Genomic DNA, 19,471 nt, shown 5'->3' on the forward strand with positions numbered 1-19,471 from the left:
CAGACATCCCCCGATCCTTCTCTCCCAGTACACAGACACCCCCTGATCCTTCTCTCCCAGTACACAGAACCTCCTGATCCTTCTCCCCCAGCACACATACACCCCCCGATCCTTCTCTCCCAGTACAGACACCCCCCGATCCTTCTCTCCCAGTACAGACACCCCCTGATCCTTCTCTCCCAGTACACAGATGCCCCCTGATCCTTCTCTCCCAGTACAGACACCCCCCTGATCCTTCTCTCCCAGTACAGACACCCCCTGATCCTTCTCTCCCAGTACAGACACCCCCTGATCCTTCTCTCCCAGTACAGACACCACCTGATCCTTCTTTCCCAGTACAGACACCCCCTGATCCTTCTTTCCCAGTACAGACAGCACCTGATCCTTCTTTCCCAGTACACAGATGTCCCCCGATCCTTCTCTCCCAGTACATAGATGCCCCCCCGATCCTTCTCTCCCAGTACACAGACATCCCCCCCATCTTTCTCCCCCAGTACAGACACAACTGAATATTATTTGTCATCCAGATTGGTGTCACCTCACATAACTCATCTTTTTAGACATCCACCATCTTTCATTCTGTCATATTCTGTGTAGACAGCCGAGTGTCTATTGGGATAATCTTTTCTTTACTATAAAATATCTGACCGAGGAGACGATAAAGGAGGCATTACATGGGGGAGGGGATATGAGACAAGAACCATTTCTGGTACTGAACAAGTCAGTTTATAATATGAAATACTGCACAGACAACGTCCAAGAGTCCAAGTCCAATCATAATGTAACGAGGCAGCCAATCACATAATCTGCTGTTCACCCGGCCGGACGTTTATCAGACGTACATGATGTAGATTGACACCACCCCTAAATAAAGGAACTTTCACAGCAGATAATTCCATCCAATCACAGAGCAGGAAATAATCTCAGTCCATCTTCTGGATCCATCAGGCCATGGTGGACAATCCAGAACCGATTTCCATCTTCATGCCTCAAATTTCTGGTAAATGGATTCAACATAGAGAAGAACTTTCTGCCAATCGGGACCCTGCGTCTGGAGCATGTGATCTACGGTCTGCCGGAAAGAAGGAGTAGACTGCAGATTAGAAGGGGTGGGGGAGGTCGCTGCTGTGTGCGGGGAAGGTGGTGGTCGGGGGTAATAAAAGGAAGACTTACCAAGAGAGGGGTGATTCCAACACTCTCCGCTACCTGGAACGCCAACTGGAGATTCTTCCTCTGAGGAAAAGGAGGAGGTTGTGAAGTGGAGGCCAACAGAGGGGAGGTTCACAAGAGGCCAGAGAAAAAGTGCAGCTGCTGACTACCCCCAAAACCAATTTCTGCTTATCCTTCTAGAAGCAACTGGATTGGTTGTTATGGGCAACGGCCCCACCTGTTCTCCAGCTTTCGAAATTCAGAGATGTGAAATTTATTTATGAGGGCAATAGGGAGGGTCTTACCTTCTCCAGAGGGCGCAGCTGGTTATAGGGGATCCTCTGCGGGAGGTAGGAGTGCAGGAGTGCGCACAGAGCCATGCCATCTACCCAGGAGGTGCTGAAGTTTGTAATGACCACATGCTGCAAAAAGTAGATGTGGTCAGCCTGTGTGATAAGACCTTGAAAAGCCATCACATCTGCATCTCCCCCACCTTGTGCAGATTATCCCAAGGCCACTGCAAAGAATCCCACCCTGCCTCAAGGTAATGATCTCACGCCTTGCAAAGAACATATTTCATAGCTTCTTGCCTACCTTATAGCCACAGGTACGGTCTTGTGCCCAGCGCAGGAAGACCCCTCTCTTGGAGCCACCATATCGGCGCAGGAAGGACCCAGAATCTTCAGTCAGATTCTCACTGCAGGAAGAAGATGAAGAAATGGATAAGAGGTCCCTTGGGATAATTACTGGTTGGTGGTATGAGACGTGAAGGACGTACGTGGCTTTAGATTGGTTCAGCAATGTCTCTAGACTTCCTCTGCGCTCCTTGCGGGCCGACGCTGCATCTGACAGAGGAAGGGCAGACATAAATGTACAATGGTATCTCTACAGAGGGAAAAGGAACTGCAGGACTGGCCCCAGAAATACCACAAACAAGCATAGGATCAGCAGGCCAGGGATGGATACAAGGAAAAGGACTACTACACCCAGCCTACACCGAGCCACACTCACCCATACCTGAGTCCGGGGAGGAGGAACCCCTGGGGGGGACACTCATGAGGCTGCTGGACTTCACAATTGGGTCCTGCAAAGGAGGAAGACATAAGAATTAATATGGCAGGAGGGAAGGAAGGTGGGTGATGGGGGTAGGGAGGGAAAGAAGGTGAGTAATGGAGTTAGGGAAGAAAGGTAGGTGATGGGGGTAGGGAGGGAAAGAAGGTGGGTAATGGAGTTAGGGAAGAAAGGTAGGTGATGGGGGTAGGGAGGGAAGGAAGGTGGGAGATGGAGGTAGGGAGGGAAGATAAGTTATGGGTTTAAGGACAGAAGGAAGATGAGTTATGGGGGTAGGGAGGGAAGGAAGGTGGGTGATAGGGGTTTGGAAGGAAGGAAGGTGGGTGAAGGAGGTAGAGAAGGAAGGAAGGTAAGTGATGTGGGTAGGGAGGGAAGTAAGGTATGTTATGAAGGTAACAAGGGAAGGAAGGCTGGAGATGGACTGAGGATTAGGAAGTAAGGTAGGGTACGTTGGTAGGGAGGGAAGTAAGGAAGGCAGGGGATATATCCGGGGTTAGGAAAGAAGGTAGGTTATGAAGGTATGGAGGGAAGGATGGCTCCAGATGGACTGAGGATTGGGAAGTATGGTAGGGTATGTTGGTAGGGAGGGAAGTAAGGAAGGCAGGGGATATATCCGGGGTTAGGAATGAAGGTAGGTTATGAAGGTAGGGAGGGAAGGATGGCTGGAGATGGACTGAGGATTGGGAAGTATGGTAGGGTATGTTGGTAGGGAGGGAAGTAAGGAAGGCAGGGGATATATCCGGGGTTAGGAATGAAGGTAGGTTATGAAGGTAGGGAGGGAAGGATGGCTGGAGATGGACTGAGGATTGGGAAGTAAGGTAGGGTACATTGGTAGGGAGGAAAGAAAGGTGGGTGATAGGGGTTTGGAAGGAAGGAAGGTGGGTGAAGGAGGCAGGGAGGGAAGGAAGGTAAGTGATGTGGGTAGGGAGGGAAGGAAGGTAGGTTATGGGGGTAGGGAGGGAAGGAAGGTTGGTGATAGGGGTTTGGAAGGAAGGAAGGCTGGAGATGGACTGAAGAGTAGGAAGTACAGTAGGGTACGTTGGTAGGGAGGGAAGGAAGTTAGGTTATGAGGGTTTGGAAGGAAGGAAGGTGGGTGAAGGAGGCAGGGAGGGAAGGAAGGTAAGTGATGTGGGTAGAGAGGCAAGGAAGGAAGGCAGGGGATATATCTGGGGTTAGGAATGAAGGTAGGTTATGAAGGTAGGGAGGGAAGGAAGGCTGGAGATGGACTGAGGATTGGGAAGTAAGGTAGGGTACGTTGGTAGGGAGGGAAGGAAGGCTGGAGATGGACTGAGGAGTAGGAAGTACAGTAGGGTACGTTGGTAGGGAGGGAAGGAAGGAAGGCAGGGGATATATCGGGGGTTAGGAAGGAAGGTAGGTTATGGAGGTAGGGAGGGAAGCATGGTAGATTATGGGGGTAGGGGGGGAAGGAAGATGGTGGGGGGTGATGGAGAAAACAAATGTGGGGATGAAAGACAGTGAAGTGAGGAAGTAGTGACTCATACATTGACCCTTAGTGAGGAGAGGATGACACCCCGAGGGAGGCTGCGGTATCCTTGGACAGTGCCATTCACAGGGGAGGTCTCTACCCAGTCTACGGTGTCTGACCTGTAATATAATAAATTGAGCACTCAGTAATTTATCTCTATCTGCTTCTTCATACATAATTTACATCATCCTCTGTGTCCATCCTCTGACCAGATCACACAACTCTCTCCATACTGTCCAATCTCTCATCAGGCCACATATCTTTACTGCTCAATGCCAATCCAATCCCATCTGAACCTCCAATTACAGAACCCCATCTATCATATTTCTCCCCACTCACCCCTTTGTTCGTAACCTCTTGCTCTCTTTCTCACTCCTCTCCAGCTTCTCCTGGGCTTCCTCCCGAAATCTCTCTGCTACAGCTACAGCAGTGCGGAGGTCAGACTGGAGTAGGTTCAGATCCTGCACCTCACCCTGTGGAAGAAAAAGAAATAGATGTCAACAATGTCAGGATGTTGCCATTTTAATTTCTGCACCATCCAAGGAAAGCAGAACATCTGATACAACAGAGAGCGCCATCCAAGGAGAGCAGAACATCTGATACAACAGTGAGTGCCATCCAAGGAGAGGAGATCATCTGACACAACAGAGAGCGCCATCCAAGGAGAGCAGATCATCTGATACAACAGAGAGCGCCATCCAAGGAGAGGAGATCATCTGACACAACAGAGAGCGCCATCCAAGGAGAGCAGATCATCTGATACAACAGAGAGCGCCATCCAAGGAGAGCAGAACATCTGATACAACAGTGAGTGCCATCCAAGGAGAGGAGATCATCTGATACAACAGAGAGCGCCATCCAAGGAGAGCAGATCATCTGACACAACAGAGAGCGCCATCCAAGGAGAGCAGAACATCTGATACAACAGTGAGCGCCATCCAAGGAGAGCAGAACATCTGATACAACAGAGAGCGCCATCCAAGGAGAGCAGAACATCTGATACAACAGAGAGCGCCATCCAAGGAGAGGAGATAATCTGATACAACAGAGAGCGCCATCCAAGGAGAGGAGATAATCTGATACAACAGAGAGCGCCATCCAAGGAGAGCAGAACATCTGATACAACAGTGAGCGCCATCCAAGGAGAGGAGATCATCTGATACAACAGTGAGCGCCATCCAAGGAGAGCAGAACATCTGATACAACAGAGAGCGCCATCCAAGGAGAGGAGATCATCTGATACAACAGTGAGCGCCATCCAAGGAGAGCAGAACATCTGATACAACAGTGAGCGCCATCCAAGGAGAGCAGAACATCTGATACAACAGAGAGCGCCATCCAAGGAGAGCAGAACATCTGATACAACAGTGAGCGCCATCCAACGAGAGTAGAACATCTGAAACAACAGAGAGCGCCATCCAAGGAGAGCAGAACATCTGACACAACAGTGAGCGCCATCCAAGGAGAGGAGATCATCTGATACAACAGAGAGCGCCATCCAAGGAGAGGAGATCATCTGACACAACAGTGAGCGCCATCCAAGGAGAGCAGAACATCTGATACAACATTGAGCGCCATCCAAGGAGAGCAGAACATCTGATACAACAGAGAGCGCCATCCAAGGAGAGCAGAACATCTGATACAACAGAGAGCGCCATCCAAGGAGAGCAGATCATCTGACACAACAGAGAGCGCCATCCAAGGAGAGCAGAACATCTGACACAACAGAGAGCGCCATCCAAGGAGAGCAGAACATCTGATACAACAGTGAGCGCCATCCAAGGAGAGCAGAACATCTGACACAACAGTGAGCGCCATCCAAGGAGAGCAGAACATCTGACACAACAGTGAGCGCCATCCAAAGAGAGCAGAACATCTGATACAACAGTGAGCGCCATCCAAGGAGAGCAGAACATCTGACACAACAGTGAGCGCCATCCAAGGAGAGCAGAACATCTGACACAACAGTGAGCGCCATCCAAGGAGAGCAGAACATCTGATACAACAGAGAGCGCCATCCAAGGAGAGCAGAACATCTGACACAACAGTGAGCGCCATCCAAGGAGAGGAGATCATCTGATACAACAGAGAGCGCCATCCAAGGAGAGGAGATCATCTGACACAACAGTGAGCGCCATCCAAGGAGAGCAGATCATCTGACACAACAGAGAGCGCCATCCAAGGAGAGCAGAACATCTGACACAACAGAGAGCGCCATCCAAGGAGAGCAGAACATCTGATACAACAGTGAGCGCCATCCAAGGAGAGCAGATCATCTGACACAACAGAGAGCGCCATCCAAGGAGAGCAGAACATCTGACACAACAGTGAGCGCCATCCAAGGAGAGCAGAACATCTGATACAACAGAGAGCGCCATCCAAGGAGAGCAGAACATCTGACACAACAGTGAGCGCCATCCAAGGAGAGCAGAACATCTGATACAACAGTGAGCGCCATCCAAGGAGAGCAGAACATCTGATACAACAGAGAGCGCCACCCAAGGAGAGCAGAACATCTGATACAACAGAGAGCGCCATCCAAGGAGAGCAGAACATCTGACACAACAGTGAGCGCCATCCAAGGAGAGCAGATCATCTGATACAACAGAGAGCGTCATCCAAGGAGAGGAGATCATCTGACACAACAGAGAGCGCCATCCAAGGAGAGCAGAACATCTGACACAACAGAGAGCGCCATCCAAGGAGAGGAGATCATCTGATACAACAGTGAGCGCCATCCAAGGAGAGGAGATCATCTGATACAACAGAGAGCGCCATCCAAGGAGAGCAGAACATCTGACACAACAGAGAGCGCCATCCAAGGAGAGGAGATCATCTGACACAACAGAGAGCGCCATCCAAGGAGAGGAGATCATCTGACACAACAGAGAGCGCCATCCAAGGAGAGGAGATCATCTGATACAACAGAGAGCGCCATCCAAGGAGAGCAGAACATCTGACACAACAGTGAGCGCCATCCAAGGAGAGCAGAACATCTGACACAACAGAGAGCGCCATCCAAGGACAGCAGAACATCTGATACAACAGAGAGCGCCATCCAAGGAGAGCAGATCATCTGACACAACAGAGAGCGCCATCCAAGGAGAGGAGATCATCTGATACAACAGTGAGCGCCATCCAAGGAGAGCAGAACATCTGACACAACAGTGAGCGCCATCCAAGGAGAGGAGATCATCTGATACAACAGTGAGCGCCATCCAAGGAGAGCAGAACATCTGACACAACAGAGAGCGCCATCCAAGGAGAGCAGAACATCTGATACAACATTGAGCGCCATCCAAGGAGAGCAGATCATCTGACACAACAGAGAGCGCCATCCAAGGAGAGCAGAACATCTGACACAACAGAGAGCGCCATCCAAGGAGAGCAGAACATCTGATACAACAGAGAGCGCCATCCAAGGAGAGCAGAACATCTGACACAACAGAGAGCGCCATCCAAGGAGAGCAGAACATCTGACACAACAGAGAGCGCCATCCAAGGAGAGCAGAACATCTGACACAACAGAGAGCGCCATCCAAGGAGAGCAGAACATCTGACACAACAGTGAGCGCCATCCAAGGAGAGGAGATCATCTGATACAACAGAGAGCGCCATCCAAGGAGAGGAGATCATCTGACACAACAGTGAGCGCCATCCAAGGAGAGCAGATCATCTGAGACAACAGTGAGCGCCATCCAAGGAGAGCAGAACATCTGATACAACAGTGAGCGCCATCCAAGGAGAGGAGATCATCTGATACAACAGTGAGCGCCATCCAAGGAGAGCAGATCATCTGACACAACAGTGAGCGCCATCCAAGGAGAGCAGAACATCTGATACAACAGAGAGCGCCATCCAAGGAGAGCAGAACATCTGACACAACAGTGAGCGCCATCCAAGGAGAGCAGAACATCTGATACAACAGTGAGCGCCATCCAAGGAGAGCAGAACATCTGATACAACAGAGAGCGCCATCCAAGGAGAGCAGAACATCTGACACAACAGTGAGCGCCATCCAAGGAGAGCAGATCATCTGATACAACAGAGAGCGTCATCCAAGGAGAGGAGATCATCTGACACAACAGAGAGCGCCATCCAAGGAGAGCAGAACATCTGACACAACAGAGAGCGCCATCCAAGGAGAGGAGATCATCTGATACAACAGTGAGCGCCATCCAAGGAGAGGAGATCATCTGATACAACAGAGAGCGCCATCCAAGGAGAGCAGAACATCTGACACAACAGAGAGCGCCATCCAAGGAGAGGAGATCATCTGACACAACAGAGAGCGCCATCCAAGGAGAGGAGATCATCTGACACAACAGAGAGCGCCATCCAAGGAGAGGAGATCATCTGATACAACAGAGAGCGCCATCCAAGGAGAGGAGATCATCTGACACAACAGTGAGCGCCATCCAAGGAGAGGAGATCATCTGATACAACAGAGAGCGCCATCCAAGGAGAGGAGATCATCTGACACAACAGTGAGCGCCATCCAAGGAGAGCAGAACATCTGACACAACAGAGAGCGCCATCCAAGGAGAGGAGATCATCTGATACAACAGAGAGCGCCATCCAAGGAGAGCAGAACATCTGACACAACAGTGAGCGCCATCCAAGGAGAGGAGATCATCTGATACAACAGAGAGCGCCATCCAAGGAGAGCAGAACATCTGACACAACAGTGAGCGCCATCCAAGGAGAGGAGATCATCTGATACAACAGTGAGCGCCATCCAAAGAGAGGAGATCATCTGACACAACAGTGAGCGCCATCCAAGGAGAGCAGAACATCTGATACAACAGAGAGCGCCATCCAAAGAGAGGAGATCATCTGACACAACAGTGAGCGCCATCCAAGGAGAGGAGAACATCTGACACAACAGTGAGCGCCATCCAAGGAGAGGAGATCATCTGATACAACAGAGAGCGCCATCCAAGGAGAGGAGATCATCTGACACAACAGAGAGCGCCATCCAAGGTGTAATGAGGTGTAATTTGGTGGTTAAGCAGTATAGTGAGATGGTGAAAAGGTATGGTAGTATAGGTGGTGTATTGTAGTATAAGGGGTCAGTATACTGGGTAGTATATAGTGGAGTGGTGTATTGTAGTACAGAGTAATAGTAAATTGTAGTATAGAGGGGTGGTGTATTATAGTACAGAGCAGGAGTATGTTGAAGTATAATGGGGTGGTATATTGTAGTATAGAGGGTCGGTATACTATAGTAGAGAGGGGTGGTGTATTGTAGCACAGATGGATGGTCTTTTGTAGTACAGTGGGGAGGTATATTGTACATGGCTCAAAAAAATTGCAGGCAGACTTTGTAATCCGAGTTGCATCAAATCGATGACACTCCTGGGATATTGATCTGGTCAGGGAAGTCGCAGAGGGGGGCGGTAATCAGTTTCAGCTGCTTTGGTGTCAATGAAATCACCAACAGGTGCACTAGATGGGCAACAATGAGACGACCCCCAAAACAGGAATGGTTTTACAGGTGGAGGCCACTGATATTTTTTCCCTCCTCATCTTTTCTGACTGTTTTTCACTCGTTTTGCATTTGGCTCGGGTCAGTGTCACTACTGGTAGCATGAGGCCAAACCTGGACCCTACAGAGGTTGTACAGGCAGTCCAACTCCTCCAGGATGGCACATCAATACGTTCCATTGCCAGAAGGTTGCTGTGTCTCCCAGCACAGGCTCAAGAGCACGGAGGAGATTCCAGGAGACAAGAGCATGGAGGAGATTCCAGGAGACAAGAGCATGGAGGAGATTCCAGGAGACAAGAGCACGGAGGAGATTCCAGGAGACAAGAGCATGGAGGAGATTCCAGGAGACAAGAGCACGGAGGAGATTCCAGGAGACAAGAGCACGGAGGAGATTCCAGGAGACAAGAGCATGGAGGAGATTCCAGGAGACAAGAGCACGGAGGAGATTCCAGGAGACGAGAGCATGGAGGAGATTCCAGGAGATGGAAGCATGGAGGAGATTCCAGGAGACGAGAGCATGGAGGAGATTCCAGGAGACGGGAGCATGGAGGAGATTCCAGGAGACAAGAGCATGGAGGAGATTCCAGGAGATGGGAGCATGGAGGAGATTCCAGGAGATGGAAGCATGGAGGAGATTCCAGGAGACAAGAGCACGGAGGAGATTCCAGGAGATGGAAGCATGGAGGAGGTTCCAGGAGACGAGAGCATGGAGGAGATTCCAGGAGACGGGAGCATGGAGGAGATTCCAGGAGACAAGAGCATGGAGGAGATTCCAGGAGATGGGAGCATGGAGGAGATTCCAGGAGACAGGCAGTTCCTCTAGGAGGGCTGGACAGGGACGTAGAAGGTCCTTAACCCATCAGCAGGACCGGTATCTGCTCCTTTGTGCAAAGAGGAACAGGATGAGCTCTGCCAGAGCCCTACAAAATGACCTCCAGCAGGCCACTGGTGTGAATGTCTCTGACCAAACAATCAGAAACAGACTTCATGAGGGTGGCCTGAGGGCCCGACATCCTCTAGTTGACCCTGTGCTCACTGCCCAGCACCATTGAGTTGAGTTGGCATTTGCCATTGAACCCCAGAATTGTCAGGTCCACCACTGGCACCCTGTGCTTCTCACAGATGAGAGCAGGTTCCCCCTGAGCACATGTGACAGACGTGAAAGGGTCTGGAGAAGCCGTGGAGAACGTTCTGCTGCCTGTTAGATGGTTCAGCATGACCGTTTTGGTGGTGGGTCAGTGATGGTCTGGGGGGCATCTCCATGGAGGGACACACAGACCTCTACAGGCTACACAATGGCCCTCTGACTGTTATTAGGTATCGGGATAAAATCCTTGGACCCATTGTCAGACCTTACGCTGGTGCAGTGGGTTCTGGGTTCCTCCTGGTGCAGGGGATCCTGGGTTCCTCCTGATGCAGTGGGTCCTGGATTCCTCCTGGTGCGGTGGGTCCTGGGTTCCTACTGGTGCGGTGGGTCCTGGGTTCCTCCTGGTGCGGTGGGTTCTGGGTTCCTCCTGATGCAGTGGGTCCTGGGTTCCTCCTGGTGCAGTGGGTCCTGGGTTCCTCCTGGTGCGGTGGGTCCTGGGTTCCTCCTGGTGCGGTGGGTCCTGGGTTCCTCCTGGTGCGGTGTGTCCTGGGTTCCTTCTGGTGCAGGGGGTCCTGGGTTCCTCCTGGTGCAGTGGGTCCCGGGTTCCTCCTGGTGCAGTGGGTTCTGGGTTCCTCCTGGTGCGGTGGGTCCTGGGTTCCTCCTGGTGCAGACAATGCCCGGTCTCATGTGGGGGGAGTATGCAGGCAGTTCCTGGAGGATGAAGGAATTGATACCATTGAATGGCCCCCACGCTCGCCTGACCTAAATCCAATAGAACCCCTCTGGGATGTCATGTTTTGTTCCATCCGACGCCACCAGGTTGCACCTCAGACTGTCCAGGAGCTCAGTGACACCCTGGTCCAGATCTGGGAGGAAATCCCCCAGGACACCATCCGTGGTCTCATTAGGACCCTCCCCCGACGTTGTCAGGGATGCATACAAGCACGTGGGGGCCACACAGACTACTGAGGGCCATTCTGAGTTGCTGCAATGACATTTCACCAACATGGACTCGCCTGCTGCATCATTTCTTCACTTTGATTTTCGGGGTGTCTGTGAATTCAGTCCTCTGTAGGTCCATCATTTCCATCCAATGATGGGGCGTCCTTACGTTCCTCACCCATCCCCCGTCCATGTCAGTATAGAGATCCAGCAGGAGATCCCTCCCCATTGGGATCTGATGGGTTCTCAGAGTCTTCCTCTCATTGGTGGAGCCGTGTATTATAGAAGGTGAGTATACTTGAAGTATAGTGGGGTGGTGTATTGTAGTATGGGGGTGGTGTATTGTAGTCCATGGGGTGGTGCATTTTAGTACAGGGGATGTTGCATTGTAGTATGTAGATGGTGTACTGTAGTACATTGGGAGGAGCATTGTAGTATGAGGGTGGTGTATTGTAGTATGAGGGTGGTGTATTGTAGTATGGGGGTGGTACGTTGTAATACAGTGGGATGGTGTATTGTAGTACACGTCTCACCTGCAGCTCAATGATTCTCTGGGTCAGGGTGACGTTCTCCTTCTCCAGCTGATGCACCCGATCTGGGAGGAGAGAGCAGAGTGCTGAGTATATACACAGACTGCCTGGAACAGTTCCATACCCCCCGGTGCAGGAACTCATCCCCCATTTCCTGCCAGGACACAGATCCGGGCCTATCACTGCAGAGCCACTCTCCAGCTGCAGAGCATCCCTCCCCCATGGACCTTTACCCCTCTGCATTGTAATTCCCCTGTGGAGCCCCTCCCCTGCAGAGCATCCCTCTCCCATGGATCATTACCCCTCTGCAGTGTATCTCCCCTGTGGAGCCCCTCCCCTGCACAGTGTCCCTCCCCTGTGGGTCTATATGCAGTGTATCTCCCCTGTGGAGCCCCTCCCCTGCACAGTGTCCCTCCCCTGTGGGTCTATATGCAGTGTATCTCCCCTGTGGAGCCCCTCCCCTGCACAGCGTCCCTCCCCCGTGGATCTGTATGCAGTGTATCTCTCCTGTGAAGCCCCTCCCCTGCAGAGCATCCCTCCTTCAAGTACAGCACCCGACCTCTCACCTCGCAGTCTCTGCTTCTCCCTGTTGTCCTCCTGGGAGGGTCTCCAGGGTTCCGGGTCATCTGGCACCTCTGTGAGCTCCTCCTGTCAGACAGAGATTGGTCAGAGTGGTCTGTGAGGTCATTGTGTGCCCCTCTGAGGGGTGGGGGGAAATGTATTATGGGATACTTCTCATGAAGGGTGGAGCAGTCTGTGTGATGTGGAGGAGGACCATGCAGGGTGGAGCAGTCTGTGTGATGTGGAGGAGGACAATGCAGGGTGGAGCAGTCTGTGTAATGTGGAGGAGGACCATGCAGGGTGGAGCAGTCTGTGTAATGTGGAGGAGGACCATGCAGGGTGGAGCAGTCTGTGTGATGTGGAGGAGTTCCATGCAGGGTGGAGCAGTCTGTGTGATGTGGAGGAGTTCCACGCAGGGTGGAGCAGTCTGTGTGATGTGGAGGAGGACAATGCAGGGTGGAGCAGTCTGTGTGATGTGGAGGAGGACCATGCAGGGTGGAGCAGTCTGTGTAATGTGGAGGAGTTCCATGCAGGGTGGAGCAGTCTGTGTGATGTGGAGGAGGACCATGCAGGGTGGAGCAGTCTGTGTAATGTGGAGGAGTTCCACGCAGGGTGGAGCAGTCTGTGTGATGTGGAGGAGGACAATGCAGGGTGGAGCAGTCTGTGTGATGTGGAGGAGTTCCACGCAGGGTGGAGCAGTCTGTGTGATGTGGAGGAGTTCCATGCAGGGTGGGGCAGTCTGTGTGATGTGGAGGAGGACCATGCAGGGTGGAGCAGTCTGTGTGATGTGGAGGAGTTCCATGCAGGGTGGAGCAGTCTGTGTGATGTGGAGGAGGACAATGCAGGGTGGAGCAGTCTGTGTGATGTGGAGGAGTTCCACGCAGGGTGGAGCAGTCTGTGTGATGTGGAGGAGGACCATGCAGGGTGGAGCAGTCTGTGTAATGTGGAGGAGTTCCATGCAGGGTGGAGCAGTCTGTGTGATGTGGAGGAGGACCATGCAGGGTGGAGCAGTCTGTGTAATGTGGAGGAGTTCCACGCAGGGTGGAGCAGTCTGTGTGATGTGGAGGAGGACAATGCAGGGTGGAGCAGTCTGTGTAATGTGGAGGAGTTCCATGCAGGGTGGAGCAGTCTGTGTGATGTGGAGGAGGACCATGCAGGGTGGAGCAGTCTGTGTGATGTGGAGGAGGACAATGCAGGGTGGAGCAGTCTGTGTGATGTGGAGGAGTTCCACGCAGGGTGGGGCAGTCTGTGTGATGTGGAGGAGTTCCATGCAGGGTGGAGCAGTCTGTGTGATGTGGAGGAGGACCATGCAGGGTGGAGCAGTCTGTGTGATGTGGAGGAGGACCATGCAGGGTGGAGCAGTCTGTGTGATGTGGAGGAGGACAATGCAGGGTGGAGCAGTCTGTGTGATGTGGAGGAGTTCCATGCAGGGTGGAGCAGTCTGTGTGATGTGGAGGAGTTCCACGCAGGGTGGGGCAGTCTGTGTGATGTGGAGGAGGACCATGCAGGGTGGAGCAGTCTGTGTGATGTGGAGGAGGACAATGCAGGGTGGAGCAGTCTGTGTGATGTGGAGGAGTTCCATGCAGGGTGGAGCAGTCTGTGTGATGTGGAGGAGTTCCACGCAGGGTGGGGCAGTCTGTGTGATGTGGAGGAGTTCCATGCAGGGTGGAGCAGTCTGTGTGATGTGGAGGAGTTCCATGCAGGGTGGAGCAGTCTGTGTGATGTGGAGGAGGACCATGCAGGGTGGAGCAGTCTGTGTGATGTGGAGGAGTTCCATGCAGGGTGGAGCAGTCTGTGTGATGTGGAGGAGTTCCATGCAGGGTGGAGCAGTCTGTGTGATGTGGAGGAGGACCATGCAGGGTGGAGCAGTCTGTGTGATGTGGAGGAGGACAATGCAGGGTGGAGCAGTCTGTGTGATGTGGAGGAGTTCCACGCAGGGTGGAGCAGTCTGTGTGATGTGGAGGAGTTCCATGCAGGGTGGGGCAGTCTGTGTGATGTGGAGGAGGACCATGCAGGGTGGAGCAGTCTGTGTGATGTGGAGGAGTTCCATGCAGGGTGGAGCAGTCTGTGTGATGTGGAGGAGGACAATGCAGGGTGGAGCAGTCTGTGTGATGTGGAGGAGGACCATGCAGGGTGGAGCAGTCTGTGTAATGTGGAGGAGTTCCACGCAGGGTGGAGCAGTCTGTGTGATGTGGAGGAGGACAATGCAGGGTGGAGCAGTCTGTGTAATGTGGAGGAGTTCCATGCAGGGTGGAGCAGTCTGTGTGATGTGGAGGAGGACCATGCAGGGTGGAGCAGTCTGTGTAATGTGGAGGAGTTCCACGCAGGGTGGAGCAGTCTGTGTGATGTGGAGGAGGACAATGCAGGGTGGAGCAGTCTGTGTGATGTGGAGGAGGACAATGCAGGGTGGAGCAGTCTGTGTGATGTGGAGGAGTTCCACGCAGGGTGGGGCAGTCTGTGTGATGTGGAGGAGGACCATGCAGGGTGGAGCAGTCTGTGTGATGTGGAGGAGGACAATGCAGGGTGGAGCAGTCTGTGTGATGTGGAGGAGTTCCACGCAGGGTGGAGCAGTCTGTGTGATGTGGAGGAGTTCCATGCAGGGTGGAGCAGTCTGTGTGATGTGGAGGAGTTCCATGCAGGGTGGAGCAGTCTGTGTGATGTGGAGGAGTTCCACGCAGGGTGGGGCAGTCTGTGTGATGTGGAGGAGGACCATGCAGGGTGGAGCAGTCTGTGTGATGTGGAGGAGGACAATGCAGGGTGGAGCAGTCTGTGTGATGTGGAGGAGTTCCATGCAGGGTGGAGCAGTCTGTGTGATGTGGAGGAGTTCCACGCAGGGTGGGGCAGTCTGTGTGATGTGGAGGAGTTCCATGCAGGGTGGAGCAGTCTGTGTGATGTGGAGGAGTTCCATGCAGGGTGGAGCAGTCTGTGTGATGTGGAGGAGGACCATGCAGGGTGGAGCAGTCTGTGTGATGTGGAGGAGTTCCATGCAGGGTGGAGCAGTCTGTGTGATGTGGAGGAGTTCCATGCAGGGTGGAGCAGTCTGTGTGATGTGGAGGAGGACCATGCAGGGTGGAGCAGTCTGTGTGATGTGGAGGAGGACCATGCAGGGTGGAGCAGTCTGTGTGATGTGGAGGAGTTCCATGCAGGGTGGAGCAGTCTGTGTGATGTGGAGGAGTTCCATGCAGGGTGGAGCAGTCTGTGTGATGTGGAGGAGGACCATGCAGGGTGGAGCAGTCTGTGTGATGTGGAGGAGTTCCATGCAGGGTGGAGCAGTCTGTGTGATGTGGAGGAGGACAATGCAGGGTGGAGCAGTCTGTGTGATGTGGAGGAGGACCATGCAGGGTGGAGCAGTCTGTGTGATGTGGAGGAGTTCCATGCAGGGTGGAGCAGTCTGTGTGATGTGGAGGAGTTCCATGCAGGGTGGAGCAGTCTGTGTGATGTGGAGGAGTTCCATGCAGGGTGGAGCAGTCTGTGTGATGTGGAGGAGGACAATGCAGGGTGGAGCAGTCTGTGTGATGTGGAGGAGTTCCATGCAGGGTGGAGCAGTCTGTGTGATGTGGAGGAGGACAATGCAGGGTGGAGCAGTCTGTGTGATGTGGAGGAGTTCCATGCAGGGTGGAGCAGTCTGTGTGATGTGGAGGAGGACAATGCAGGGTGGAGCAGTCTGTGTGATGTGGAGGAGTTCCATGCAGGTCTATAGGTTTCCTGGTGTCTCTCTCACCTGACTGTCCTTGGAATCTGATCTCCCCGCTCCCACCATCAGTACTTTTCCTGGAAGAGACAGCGGATTGGTCAGAGACAAGAGGGATACAGCAAAGATGGCGGACAGCATTGTCCTCCAGCAGTACCTGCACTCAGGGCCTCATACTGGCTCTTCAGGTTCCCGAGTTCCCTCAGTCCACACTTTAGCTCTTTTCTGACTTCTGTGAGCCGAGTCTCCCAGCCATGGGCGGAAGCCGCTATCCGGGGCCCATCGCTACCATTTCCGGAGGCCAGGAGACCCCTGAGTTGGCTGTGCATCTCATCCAAAGAGCGGGACGCCTGCTGAATCTGTTCCATAGCTCGGTGAAAGGGGGCGCCCCAGCCCTCTAAGTATTTCTGCTCGTTACTGGATGCCTTTGGCTCCTCGGGGGCAGGGCCTGTGTCAATGGGGCGGCGCTCAGGACTAGCCACAGGTGTGTAGAAAAGTTCCTGGCTGGGGGTCTGTGAAGGGCTTTGGTGAGGTTTGTACAGAGAAGGCGACGTTGGGGCTGCGGAGACATCTGATAAAGACAAAACATCCACCACATTGTCCATGAAGAGCTCAGAGGAGGAACATGGAGGGGGGGGGGTAAAAGAGACAACACAGACATCACATGACATGGAGAAATTACAAAACTGGAGGCAGATGGACAGACGGAACACTGAAAACGAAGAGAGCCAGCGGAGATCACTTACCTGTGTCAGGAGCATTCTTTACACTGTTACCACCCATCACAAATGGACAACCTAGGAGGAGGCTGAAGGCTCTCAGGGGAAGATGGAGGTCGCTGGTAAAGGATGGAGGTCCAGGGAAGAAGATGGAGGATAAACTGGTAACAGAAACCACAGAAAGTGACAGAAGACAGAATTCCCGGAGATTGCTCCTAATCCACAATTGTCCTGGGAGGTGGGTGTTGGTCCTGGAGGAGAGCCTGGGAGATGTATGTAGGCCTTACAAGATGGTGAGCTAGACAGGTAGGTAGTCCTCAGGGGCTGGGCTAATACCAGATAGGTGTCCACAGAAAATGTAACATGTATGGTGTTCAAATGGACATCATGGGAGGAAGTTGAAGGTTCTTAATGGAATGTGGTGGCTTCTGGTAAGGGTTGGAGGACCAGAGAGAGAGATAAAGGACCTTCCGGTAACATAAACCCCAGACGGTGCTGGAAGGAGACAGTATTCCTGGAGTTTCTTCCTAATTCACCAATGTCCTGGAGGAGAGCCTGGGGAATGTATGCAAATCCTGAGGAATGGTGAGCTGGAAAGATAGGTGGTCCTCAGGGGCTGGACTTTGGTCGAGTTAGGTGTCCAAGAAACATGCCAATCCTGGAAGATGGATGGCAGTCCAGAGAATATGGTGGACCTAAAGGTCAGGGAAGGATGATGTCCTTTGAATGAAAGATACCAGTCCTGGCAGACAGAGGTCCTGAGGATAGATTGCAGTCATAAATGCAAGAACTGACCCCAGGAGAAGGCGGCTGCAAACAGGTACTGGTCCTTATCCTCAAATACTTGTCAAGGGGGGTGGGTAGAGGTCCCTGAAGCTGAGAAATGTAAGAAAGCCTTGTAGGTTGGTGTGCTGGACAAATTATGGCCCTCAGAGAGGGATTGGAAAATGGATGGTAGAAGGCCAGATACTAGTCACAGGAGAATGATGCTGAAATTGAAGAATATTAGTCCTGGAAGGTGGAAGATGGTCCTGTGATTAGATAGTCAAATGTTTGATGCTGATGTTTGAATGAAGGATATCAATCATTAAAGAATAGATGGCAGTCCTAAATTCCAGATATTTGACCCAGGAGAAAGATGTTGGTCCTGTGTGTAGAATACCAGCCTTGAGGTTGGATGGCCGTCCTGATTGCCAACGGTCGGTCGCTGAAGATGGATGGAGCTCCTGGTTTGCAGTGGTCAGTCCATTAAGATGGATGGAGCTCCTGGTTTGCAGTGGTCAGTCCATTAAGATGGATGGAGCTCCTGGTTTGCAGTGGTCAGTCCATTAAGATGGATGGTGCTCCTGGTTGTTGATCCCTGAAGATGGATGGTGCTCCTGGTTGTCGATCCTTAAAGATGGATGGTGCTCCTGGTTGTCGATCCCTGAAGATGGATGGTGCTCCTAGTTGTTGATCCCTGAAGATGGATGGTGCTCCTGGTTGTCGATCCCTGAAGATGGATGGTGCTCCTAGTTGTTGATCCCTGAAGATGGATGGTGCTCCTGGTTGTTGATCCTTGAAGATGGATGGTGCTCCTGGTTGTCGATCTCTGAAGATGGATGGTGCTCCTGGTCATCGATCCCTGAAGATGGATGGTGCTCCTGGTTGTCGATCCTTGAAGATGGATGGTGCTCCTGGTCATCGATCCCTGAAGATGGATGGTGCTCCTGGTGGTCGATCTTTAAAGATGGATGGTGCTCCTGGTGGTCGATCTTTAAAGATGGATGGTGCTCCTGGTTGTCAATCCTTGAAGATGGATGGTGCTCCTGGTCGTCGATCCCTGAAGATGGATGGTGCTCTTGGTTGTCGATCCCTGAAGATGGATGGTGCTTCTGGTCGTCGATCCCTGAAGATGGATGGTGCTTCTGGTCGTCGATCCCTGAAGATGGATGGTGCTCCTGGTCGTCGATCCTTGAGGATGGATGGTGCTGCTGGACATTGATCCCTGAAGATGGATGGTGCTTCTGGTTGTCGATCCCTGAAGATGGATGGTGCTTCTGGTCGTCGATCCCTGAAGATGGATGGTGCTCCTGGTTGTCGATCCCTGAAGATGGATGGTGCTCCTGGTTGTCGATCCCTGAAGATGGATGGTGCTCCTGGTTGTCGATCCCTGAAGATGGATGGTGCTCCTGGTTGTCGATCCCTGAAGATAGATGTTAGTCCCGGGATCAGCAGAGATCAGGTGTTGGGCCCCAGAGAGGGAGGCTGCAGTGAGACAGGGACACACCTGTAGCAGACAGATCAGACTGGGATTTCCTGAACGACTTCTTTCTCACTGTCGCTCCATCACTTTCCCCGTCACTCGATGTGCGCACTGCTCATAAAATCCTGTGTGACCGCATTACTGTGCACACCCAGCACACCGACCTGGCACACCGTGACTCCACACCCAACTGACTGCAACAATCACATCACAACCACTCCCTGTGCATGCCCTGACCTGTGCGTGTACACTCTGCACACCCTGAACCGGACCTGTGTGTGTATACCGTGTACAGCCGGACCTGTGTGTGTATACCGTGTACAGCCGGACCTGTGTGTGTATACCGTGTACAGCCGGACCTGTGTGTGTATACCGTGTACAGCCGGACCTGTGTGTGTATACCGTGCACACCCTGAACCGGACCTGTGTGTGTATACCGTGTGCACCCTGAACCGGACCTGTGTGTGTATACCGTGTACAGCCTGAACCGGACCTGTGTGTG

The 19,471-nt window shown here is 52.6% G+C and overlaps 1 protein-coding gene across 1 annotated transcript; it reads right to left on the minus strand.

Moving 5' to 3' along the window:
• Positions 1 to 608: 608 nt before the first annotated feature.
• Positions 609 to 19,072, minus strand: LOC149432916 (uncharacterized). The gene is made up of 13 exons (XM_089664804.1): positions 16,752 to 19,072; positions 16,163 to 16,576; positions 16,036 to 16,085; positions 12,320 to 12,401; positions 11,757 to 11,818; positions 4,046 to 4,179; positions 3,723 to 3,825; positions 2,167 to 2,233; positions 1,928 to 1,994; positions 1,744 to 1,846; positions 1,455 to 1,571; positions 1,174 to 1,233; positions 609 to 1,072 (listed from the first exon to the last, which is right to left on the minus strand). Exons 1-13 carry the CDS (start codon positions 16,786 to 16,788, stop codon positions 983 to 985), a joined length of 1,386 nt encoding a protein of 461 aa, XP_089520930.1. The 5' UTR covers positions 16,789 to 19,072; the 3' UTR covers positions 609 to 982.
• Positions 19,073 to 19,471: the final 399 nt, after the last annotated feature.

This window comes from Staurois parvus, unplaced genomic scaffold (assembly GCF_062004578.1).
Source record: "Staurois parvus isolate SC_StPar_1 unplaced genomic scaffold, SC_StPar_1.0 ptg002048l, whole genome shotgun sequence".
Lineage (NCBI taxonomy): Eukaryota > Metazoa > Chordata > Amphibia > Anura > Ranidae > Staurois > Staurois parvus.

Excerpts from the sequence above, each read along its gene's own strand:
- LOC149432916 (XM_089664804.1), bottom strand. The coding sequence starts at position 16,788 with ATGGGTGGTAACAGTGTAAAGAATGCTCCTGACACAG. Across the intron at positions 2,234-3,722 it reads TCTCCTCACTAAGGGTCAAT|GACCCAATTGTGAAGTCCAG; the intron begins GTATGAGTCACT and ends CCTCCTTTGCAG. Across the intron at positions 1,234-1,454 it reads AGCTGCGCCCTCTGGAGAAG|AGGAAGAATCTCCAGTTGGC; the intron begins GTAAGACCCTCC and ends CCTTTTCCTCAG.